Source organism: Pararge aegeria, chromosome 23 (genome assembly GCF_905163445.1).
Source record: "Pararge aegeria chromosome 23, ilParAegt1.1, whole genome shotgun sequence".
In the NCBI taxonomy this organism is placed as follows: Eukaryota; Metazoa; Arthropoda; class Insecta; order Lepidoptera; family Nymphalidae; genus Pararge; species Pararge aegeria.
The window spans coordinates 5,848,914-5,860,263 of record NC_053202.1 but is presented as its reverse complement, the minus strand read 5'-3'; the positions used below and the strand labels follow the sequence as shown (position 1 = coordinate 5,860,263).

The 11,350-nt window shown below is 35.9% G+C and overlaps 1 protein-coding gene across 1 annotated transcript; it reads left to right on the top strand.

Moving 5' to 3' along the window:
* Positions 1-10,393: 10,393 nt before the first annotated feature.
* LOC120634373 (zinc finger protein 449-like) lies at positions 10,394-11,350 on the top strand. Its single transcript, XM_039904889.1, has one exon. It carries the CDS (start codon positions 10,394-10,396, stop codon positions 11,348-11,350), a length of 957 nt encoding a protein of 318 aa, XP_039760823.1.

Here is an 11,350-nt window from a genome sequence, read left to right as displayed (position 1 = left end):
AACTTATTATTATTTAGCTTTGCGGTAACAGTTTAGTTGTTAGGGAATCGGCTTTCCTTTTGGCAGTACTAAGTTCGATTCCCGGCACGCACTTCTAAGTTGTATGTGCCTTTTAAATTTATTCAACTATATATCACTTGCTTGCTTGACTTGACGGTGAAGTGAAACACCCAGAGCTCACCATAAAGTCCTCAAAGGCGTGGGAATGATACCAATGTGCACCCAGCCAAGGCCAGACCCATTAATTTTGCAAAAAATCACAACAATGAGTTGCTACGTTGCTGCATGAAAGAGAGACAAACTTTCGCTTGTATAATATTAGTAAGGATATCTCCAAATGCTCTCTGTAACGATCCAGCGTAATTGATTTAAAAAGTATAATGTCACCGCAACACGGCCTCAGTCAAGAAGGGGGACTAGCTGGGGTCAACGGGGAGGGGCGACACCCCTTCATGGGGACTAGAGTGGGGTAAGGGTGGTATTATTACTTTTGCTTCAACCTTTCATCGATCCCATGGTGAAATTGTATATAAGCCAACACTCACTACAAGTTATCTAGCAAATAAATAAAATTAAAGTGTCTGTGCGAGATTTCTTATTCGAAATAACTAGTTCATATAAAGCTCGGTCTAAAGTAGCTTTGCTCTCAATGGTACGTTCTGGGCTTTGATACTTATTTTGAAAAACTTGAAAAGTCAACGAGTCATAATTATAATTATCAAACGATTATCAACCTACTGCAGAGTAGGTACTGGTCTCCTCTCACAATAAGAAGTTGCGTGCCGGGAATCGAACACGGTTCCCAAAGAGAGTCCAAAATCCTAACCACTAGGCTAACACCGCCTGAATCCAATTAATTAACAGTTATATTGAACACAGAGTATAGCAGATAACAGCAAACTGTTATCTGCTATACTATGATTTTTTTAAGTAAATTTTTCAGGATATAAAGTGAAAAAATAATAAAAAAGAAATAAGCCTTTTATTATTCCTTGTTTAGAGTACAGAAAAGATAAATAAAAAAGATTATAAAAAACAGAAACTAATATTTTTTTTTGAAAATTTTTTTTTTTTTGACATATTGTGTTATGATACCAAGGGCCCCTTGCGGTAAAAGGCCGCCGCCATTTTCTTCTACTCACGTCTGTTAATCGCGGCTATAACTAAATAAATATACTACGACAATACACACGACGCCATCTAGCCTTAAAGGAAGCGTAGTTTGGGTTATGGATACTAAGATAGCCGATGAATATTTTTATGAATGTAATACACATAAATACTTATAATATACAGATAAACACCCAGGAACTGAAAAACATTCATGTTCATCACACTAACATTTTCCAGCTGTGGGAATCGAACCCACAGCCTTGGACTCAGAAAGCAGGGTCGCTGCCCACTACGCCAATCGGCTATCTAAATTAGTAAATTGCTTTATTACGATTTTTTTCGGACAAACAAATTTTTCGGGATATACAACGATATTTATTTCTAATGAAACCTATCATTGTTGAAAACTTCATACCCACGCCAATAAAAAAGGCAACAAGTACCCTTAAAGTAGTAGTAGCTTTGAGCCAGTGCTCGTCCGGGAAAGTACTACCACATACTCTGCAGGTTCCAGTCTGAACACGGGAGTGGTTGCCCGTATACAATTTCAGGCATCATTATCATTAGGTGCCATATTGAAGTTCGGAGGTCAGCCGGTGGAAAATCTAAACGATGTGCCATTTTCATCAATACCGAATAGGTATGTCCGGCCCACTCTTTTATATCGTCGAACCACTTCTTTCTCGGTCTCCCAGGTGCTCTTTTCCCGGTGATCTTCTTCAATACCGAATAGGTATGTCCGGTCCACTCTTTTATATCCTCGAACCACTTCTTTCTCGGTCTCCCAGGTGCTCTTTTCCCGGTAATCTTCTTCAATACCGAATAGGTATGTCCGGTCTACTCTTTTATATCGTCGAACCACTTCTTTTTGGGTCTCCCAGGTGCTCTTTTCCCGGTAATCTTATTCAATACCGAATAGGTATGTCCGGCCCACTCTTTTATATCGTCGAACCACTTCTTTCTCGGTCTCCCAGGTGCTCTTTTCCCGGTGATCTTCTTCAATACCGAATAGGTATGTCCGGTCTACTCTTTTATATCGTCGAACCACTTCTTTCTCGGTCTCCCAGGTGCTCTTTTCCCGGTAATCTTCTTCAATACCGAATAGGTATGTCCGGCCCACTCTTTTATATCGTCGAACCACTTCTTTCTCGGTCTCCCAGGTGCTCTTTTCCCGGTGATCTTCTTCAATACCGAATAGGTATGTCCGGTCTACTCTTTTATATCGTCGAACCACTTCTTTCTCGGTCTCCCAGGTGCTCTTTTCCCGCTAATTTTCCCTTCAAGGATCAACCTTGCAAACTCAACAACAGAACAGGGAACCTCTCTGTAGGTGACCGAAAACGCAACCTTCCTTTGTACGACGGTTGTGATTAGTTTCCGTTGGCATTAGGCCCTTCGTAATACTTGAGCGTTTGAGATGAATTGTCTCCATTATATTTTCATCATACTACCATGGTCCACCACGCTGGCTCATTGCGAATTGGTGGACTCCACGCACCTTTAAGAACATTATGAGAATTCTCATGCATGCAGGTTTCGCGATTTCAGTGAAATTTTAATTGGTTAAAATGCACACAACCAAGAAAAGTTAGAGTTGCGTGCTGGGATTCGAACTCCGAAACTCCGAAAGTGAAGTCGAAGTCCTACCCACTGGGTTACCACCGCTTCAGTAAATAAAAATAAATAAATAAATATACTACGACAATACACACACCACCATCTTGCCCCAAAGTAAGCGTAGCTTGTGGATACTAAGATAGCTGATGAATATAAATAAATAATAAATAAATATACTACGACAATACACGCATCGCCACCTAGCCCCAAAGTAAGCGTAGCTTGTGTTATGGGTACTAAGATGACTGATGAATATTTTTATGAATTATATATACATAAATACTTAGAAAATACATATAAACACCCAGACACTGAAAAACACTTAATGCTCATCACACAAACATTTTCCAGTTGTGGGAATCGAACCCACGGCCTTGGACTCAGAAAGCAGGGTCGCTGCCCACTGCGCCAGTCGGCCGTCAATATATTTTTTTATGAACATAAATATATACATATATATATATGTATATATTTATACATAAATATATACATATATATATATATATATGTATATATTTATGTACATATATATATATATATACATATATATATATATATATATATATATATATATGTATATATTTATGTATGAATGTTTTTCACAAAAACATTTCCAGTTGTAGGAATCTAACCCACGACCGTGGACTCAGAAAGCAGGGTCGCTGCCCACTGCGCCACTCGGCCGTCAATGTTTCAATACCCCTCATAAAAACCGCATGGCGTCAGCTAGTCTGGAACTATCGTCAATGGGTCGGTGGCGCGCGGACAATGACTTGTCAGCCATTTTAAATTTATAACCGTTTTTGTTCTTAGTTATACTGCATGGTTGTGGTCAAATATCGACTATGGACCACACAGGATATCGCGAAATATTGTGTACAGGTTGATTTTAAAATGTATTTATTCATTCATTTGGCTACAAAACAAAATAATACAAAGTATAAAAAGAGGGTAGCTTTTTCCAGAAGCCTCCGAATTTGAAATTAATTAAAGTAATTAACAAAGTTTAACAGAACACATGTAAACAAAAATAACAACTTCCCAGATAACAAATACCTAAGTAATATATATATATATATGCATATAATATATGTGAATTCAGTACGATTTAGGTAAGTGTGACATAAAAATCCCGTCTTATTTAATAAGTTTAACTTTTTTACAGTTATTTTCGTATATTAATAGAATATATGCAAATAACTGTAAAGTAGTATTTTATGTGTTTTTATATGAACCTTTTAGTTGCCTGAAATAAAAGATTAAAAAAATAATAATAAAGTTAGTACATAAAATATATATTTATATGAAATAATAAATATAGGTACATCATAATAAAGATTACTAAAAACTGACCATAAATAGTGCCAGCACAGAGTTAAATTATATTCGTGCCTGCACGTTAAACTGTCATGGTTATCTATGTATAATATTAATATGTGAAGCAAAAATTTGGAAATCCTTTTTACGAAAAATGGGAAAATTGGAGGAGTATAAAATTAGCCTTATAGGGTCCATCAGTAGATTCCTGGTTCGAATCCTGGCAAGGTCGCCATATAGAGTTCGGAGTAGGGTGAATGGAAACACGACCACTAGGTTTGGATTATACTTTTACAATAATCATCATACAGTTAATACATGGTTTAAATAGTAATGTTTAACGCAAGATACACACTTAGACTAACTGCACAGCCTCACTTATAGTTTATAAATAGAAGGAGGTTTATATTTTTTAAATTATGCATAAAAATACATTCAATCTATAAAAACAACATTTCACACAATACCATGTACTTGAAACACACTCTACCTATACTCTTTTTCAGCGTGACGTACAGTTAAGAATGTATCCTTGGCGAGATCTGTGATTATAGAAGTATAATCTTTGTCAATAGAACCTTATTAATGTTCAAACTTATAATTTAAATTAATAATGGTTGATTTACAAGCACTAGGCGACCACTAGTTATTATAAATAGACATAGGTATAATTTTAATATTATTGTGTAGTCATAAACTCTTACGATTTTTATCGTGTGTGCGAGAATCGTAAGAGTTTCTTAAAATCGCAATACGTAACCACTAAATAAACTCTTCTTATTAATTGGAGAAATCGAATCTAAAGAAAATCTTATTTAATTGGTTGGTAGTACTAACCTACATTAATGTAATCACCAATCCAAATATTAGATTTTAAGCGTATCATATCTTCTATCTCTCGGTTTGAGTATTGAGTTTTAAAGTGGAGCGTATAAGCCAAAAAAAGGCCGGTAAAAAAGGAAATGTTCTATTTTTAATCAAGCTCTATTTTCTACACCCTGTAACCACCCACGGTTTTACAATTCCATTGATAAAACTCACTTCAATACGACAAGCGTAGTAATCGACTACTACAATGAGTGCTATTAAAAAAAACGCACCAAAACGATTCTTACCTTATAAAGTTGTCACGCTTTGCAAAGATTCCACTAAATGATACTTTAAATTATATTCAGGGTATTATATGGGAGATTTATATGATTTTTATAAAGAGATTAAGGACGTTGGAAACCAGAGCGAAATATTTGTGGTATTTTGATACAACTCTAAAAGGAGGCTTATGAATGAAACTATTGCGACTGGATGTAATTTTAATGTTGTCAACCAAGTTTGATAATGGTCAGAATACCTACGTAAGTCCGTAATCGAATTGTTCTGCAGCTTGATGGAATTTAGATTTTTCTAAACGTAAATAAAAAAAATTAAAAAAAAGTATTAACCTGGTAAAGCAGGAAGATTTTGTTTGGATAAAATCTAGGTTAAGAGGAACGATTCTTGAAGGATACAAAAAAAAACTAAAAAGGGTAAGGATTTAGATCTGACTGATCTTGAAAAGAACTTTAGCTCATATCTTGAGACGTACGCTAACTATTTGAGAACTAATTTAGCTATGTTAGGTTTTATTGCAAAAATGCTATCGCCCAATACCATGGTACCATCTTTTTGTTTGTTTTAAGTATAACGAATTTCCGTTATTTCAAAAGTCCTATCGATCGCTCAATATTAAGGCGTGTTCAAAAAACCTCCAAATAAAGATACATTTTCAAAAGCACTCTCCGTTGCAATGTCACAGTCTTGATGCATCGAGTTGTGGTTGTAAAAAGAATCTGCATTCGCAATTCTATTGTGGACAACGTTATTTTTGTATATTTTCAATGCAATTATTTTCAACAGACATGTTTTTCTTTTCAACAGGAATTTCTAGAAGCGGTGGCTGAAGATTGGGGTGACTAAGTTCGATTTCCGATCTCTTACTTTTCGAAGAAGTGTGCTTTTTAAGTAATGAAATATATCTTGTTGTATCTCTGCTTGCTCTCGAGTTTTCCATAATATCTCGAAGGCGTGTGAACTCTACCAATTCGCAATTGGTCAGTGTGGTGGTTCTTTAATTCTGAGAGGAGACCCGTTACTTGTAGTGAGCCGGTAATGTTAATAAACTTTATTTATTTTTTTAATTCCACTAGGTACAAGTTAGCCCTCGACTCAAATCTCTCCTGATGATAAGTGATAATGCAGGGCAGCTCCCTACATCATCACTTATAATCAGGTGGGATTTAGGGAGTATGGCAGTTATAAATTCTAATTCAAATTCAAAATTTCTTTTTTCATGTAGGCCTATCACAGGCACTTATGAAGCGTTCATACATATTTGTTTACATAATTGTAACGGGATGGTGATAATTTCGTTCGCAAACTTAAATCTAAAGCTACGAGGGTTCCAAACTCGCCCTGGTCTAAGAAGAGCCCAAAACAAACTTAGCCGGGTAAATTTATTTTTTTGTTATCACCATCTTCTAGTAAATTTAAATTAAGCTATGAAGCTAGAGCAATTCCACCCAAGCTTTTTTATCGTTTAAATAATCCTTTATGTTATAATAGGATTTTTCTGTAAGCTTACGTTTTATATAAACTTTGAACTTATTGAGAGACAACTCAAAGATTTCATTTGGTAATTTGTTATATATATATTGTTATATATAATAAACCCTTACCCGGTTTCTAGACGACATCGCACTGGAACGCCTAATCGCTCAGCGGCATCGCTTTGTTGGTAGGGTGGTAACTTGTCACGGCAGAGCCCTCCCACCAGACCAGATCAAATAAAATTTAGAAATTATAAATTCTCAAATTATACCAAAAGTGGTAACTTCATAATATGGTTCGTCCAGCACCATTCTACCAAACATCAGCGAGACGCCGTGAGCGTGGCATCCTTATGCTGTGGAAATCCATCCAATATCTAATTAAAGTTTTTATATAAGAACTTATTCAAGTTTTTTATATAAGCGCTTATCAACCAAGATCTCATAATGGCTTTTCATCAGTTATGATAGTCGCCAAGTGCGAGCAAACCATAAGAAAATCTAAACAACAAATATATGTTCGGCCTACGCCCATCGTTTTACATTTTATGGTGTACAGACACTGACTTCTCCTATTATCATTGAACTGGCTAAACCACTGACAAATGAGCTGAAGAGATGACAGCTGAAATCTTATTCCATTTGAAATGCCACATTAGCATACGGGGTTTAGGTTCTTGAACAAACAGTCTTACGCGAATATGGCAAAAACAAAGTGGAAACAGACTGTCAATAACTGTTAACATAAAGATCTTTTAATTAATTAAAATGTACGTACAAATTATTTAATTAATTAATTTATGAACCAAGTTTTCCAAGTTGCTTTAATACAACTTATTATACTTAGTGTATATATCGCGGCCTTGACAATAGGTAACCACTAAGGAAATTAATTAACAATAGTGGCACCTACCTACTCACTACATCAATTAAAATATTCCATATTAGCAAGAATTCACTCAATATTAATAGGCTGGTACATGGTTAAAGTTTAGAATTGGTATTAGGTAGGCAGGTACCTGGGTATTTAAATTTGTTACACATCACATAAACATTAATTTATGTTACAATATTTACGCACACTTTTATTTAAAACCATATTCTATAACTTTATAAATAATATAGCTACAGCTATTTACAAAAATCTTAATTGGGTATGTTTAACTTATCAATGTGATAAGTAAAATACCACGAACGTCCATCTTCGGTCTACGCAATATGGGATGTTTAATTAAACAGTATCATAATCTTTAATTATTACCAACCCATTACAGCAATCCACTACAAAGCACGGGTTTCCTCTCATTCTGAGCCCCGTCAGGCGTGCAGGTCTCCTCACGGAAAAATTGACAAAACTTAGAAGAGTTAGAGGTGCATACCGGGTTCGAACTTGGTTTCCAAAAAAGAAACTAAAGTCTAAGTTTGATCTAGTGATGTTTTTATTCTTTAATCGGTGATAGCAATAAATAATCTTTAGAAATATAATAAATCGTCTGTGGCTTATATTTTTTTTGACTTACAAGTAAAAAAAAAACCATCGGCAAGTCTAAAATAAGTTTTATTCGCTTTTTGGCGCGTACCTACCAAATCTTGCGGCTCACGGCTCGTGTATATGATCGATCATTCGCGGCTTCGAATTTGACAGATCGCGCCAATTCCTAAATTCGTTCAGAAACCGCCCAAAAAATATCAAAGGCAACGCAATCAAGGGCATTGTATTTGAATAGATGTAACTTGATTTGTTTAGATTGATCCTTTCGATCAATTTTGTGGATGGCACCTCGCTTTTTATTATAATCCAGGAAATAATTTCATTGTATTTCTGGATAAAATTTTTGACCGGCCAAGATAATTCTACGGAGATAGTTAAAGCGGTTTAAAACGTTCTTATATTATTAAACAACTAACGCAAATTTAATTTTGTAATTTTTATTATCTACGTAAGTACTAATCGTAAATATCAGAATTATAATGAGATTAAGAATGTCACACTGTTCATAGCAGAGATCTCTTTAGTGTCAAGGCAATCCGTTTGGGCTGACGGGATTTAACAATTCATGTTAAATGATTTTTGTTGGTGCTGAAAACCGAGGTCGATAGTTTGGCGGGCTCGTTGAAGCACAGAGGTAGACAACCTTTGGACAACATCATTCTACCTCAAGATTTCAACCCAGTATATCTTTATTTTGCTACATTTATATATACATATACTGTCCATTTATATAGTTAGAACATTAGTTTAGATAACTCCAATAAGCCAGTAAAGTTTTCACTTTGTAGGTATATATATACTATTTACATTTTCCGATCGCTAAGATGTGCTTATTTTGGCTCGCTTTCAACAGTTTGGTAAGAATTGCAAACGCAAGCAGGACACGAATTAATGAAAGAAATAAGTATTTGTGACTTATTTCTTGTTTTTTCATCCGTACTTCAGTGTATATTTGTTTATCTGCGGCAAGGTGTTCTTACGTAAATTCACGTTAAAGGTAACCTAACGCGTTTCAGTGAGAAAATCTCTGTGAAAATATCACAGTGTGATAAATTTAAACTGTGTAAAATTAACCATTTATCGTTAAAATGTTCAAACATACGAAAGTGTGTTTGTTTGTTTTTCCAACTCAAACTCACCAATCGAGCAACGGATTGACGTGGTTTTTTCATATATAGTTATTAAATTATTCCCTCGCTGATCTAGTGATGAGCATGATCGACTGTTGATAACGAGGTCCTGGGTTCTATCCAATAAATCGTAGAAGAAGAAGAAAAAACACTTTATTGCACGTATAACATACAGGAAAAGAAACAGTAAGGAGTATACAGTACACAATATTATAGTATTGGGTTTTCTATTCAAAAAATCTTAGTACAAGCCCGGAGTATGAAAATTACTGGTGATTCACCCCCGTGACTACGTTAAGCTTGCGGTTCTGCGCCTGATCTCTTTCCAGTCGTGTCGAAGTCCTCCCATCGAACTATGAGAGTGAGATAATAGGGAGTGCAAATGATTTTGTCCACACACTTGCGCACTGTCCGCCGCCTGGTTGGAAAATCTCTTTGGAGATTAACCACCGTTGCTGAAATCGTTGTAACAAACAAATTCAATCGGAAAATATCGTTAGCTTGAAGAAAGAGTCTTTGTGCAATATGACTAAAGATGAAAATAATAAAACCGCAAACGTTAACATTTGGCCCTGGGAAATTAAACTGTCTCCCATAAACTATTCCTGACAAACCGACCGTATATACTTGCATTGTTGCGTGTATGTATCATATAAATCGTTCGGGAACCGCAACAATCGGCGAAACCATTAAAACAACAAGCTAGCAGCTGCAAGGGCCGCAACCACTCGAGCATAACGCTCTGCCCCCGAGCCCGCCTCCGGACGACGCACAAAAATCAACATAAATAACATTACACACCCCTATCTCAAACACTATGACAACTTATCCAACAAAAACGACGCTACTACAACAATAAAATTTAATAAAATTGAACCTAATACACGTCAACTTAAAGCTGAAGACTCTATTGATTTAAAAGATTCTTGAGTTGAAAAGGTATAAGGCGATTTCAAGTGTGCAACAATTGAAAAATATTTCGTCTCTCTCGTCCATTCAATGGCTTTGGATATCCCTCTACTTTTGGGCGCTTTTATTAAATTTATTGTTAAAGGAATGTATATAAAAGTTGCTGAAATGAGAAAGGGTCCCAGTTTGTTGCTTCGATCGTGTGCGAGACCATCCTAATAGATTTCAAGAAAATGTTATCTGTACAACAGAATTATTCAAGACTTTTTAGACCTTGGGATGTGAGTGAAAGAAAGGATGCGGAAGGGGTTAATATTACGAGTGAAAAAGTTGAATTAAAAGAAACGCAACTGAAAAACAGAAAAGAACAAAAGCGGGAAAATCGTCTGAGAAAGATCCGAGGTACTTTTAAGAAGACGGATATTAATAATTATCAAGATGCTACCGTCTCGACAACTACATTTGAATGTGATGATGATAAAAAACTTCCAAAAGTTATTTCGGATTCACCAGTCGCAAGTTTAAGCCTCTGTTGTGATAGGTTATTGCAAGATCCAGATAAAGAAGTTAAAGAAGAAAAACCAAAAGAAAATGTGCCCAAAAATTCACCTGAAAATTTATATCCACATAATATAATATTCCCACAAAACACTGTGTCTTCAAATTTATACGGTCATGGATTGCTACCTGAATATATGCCGATGGATATAGCTCAGACATTAGGCGTTCCACCGACGGATCCCCTGTTACTAGAATCTTTAGCCCAAGGTTACGCAATGGAACTAGAATATGCGAGAATACTACAGCAAGAAAACGAGGCTAAGCTACTAAATGCCAGAAAGCAAAGGCCAAAAAAGTATAAATGTCCACATTGCCAAGTCGGTTTCTCCAACAACGGCCAGTTAAAAGGTCATATCAGAATACACACAGGCGAGCGGCCTTTCAAATGTGATGAGAAAAATTGCGGAAAGACTTTCACGCGTAATGAGGAACTAACAAGGCATAGGAGAATCCATTCCGGGGTCCGACCGTACCCATGTCCGACTTGTGGAAAGAAGTTCGGAAGACGGGACCATTTGAAGAAGCATACAAGAACACATTATCTTCAGGCTGAAAGGATGATGCCAGTCTTTGTGCCTTTATCCGCTATGCCACATGTTGGCGGATTTCCATATTTGTATGGCTATTAG

What these genes read in the sequence shown, in the direction of transcription:
- LOC120634373 (XM_039904889.1), top strand. Translation starts at nt 10,394, where the DNA reads ATGTTATCTGTACAACAGAATTATTCAAGACTTTTTAGACCTTGGGAT.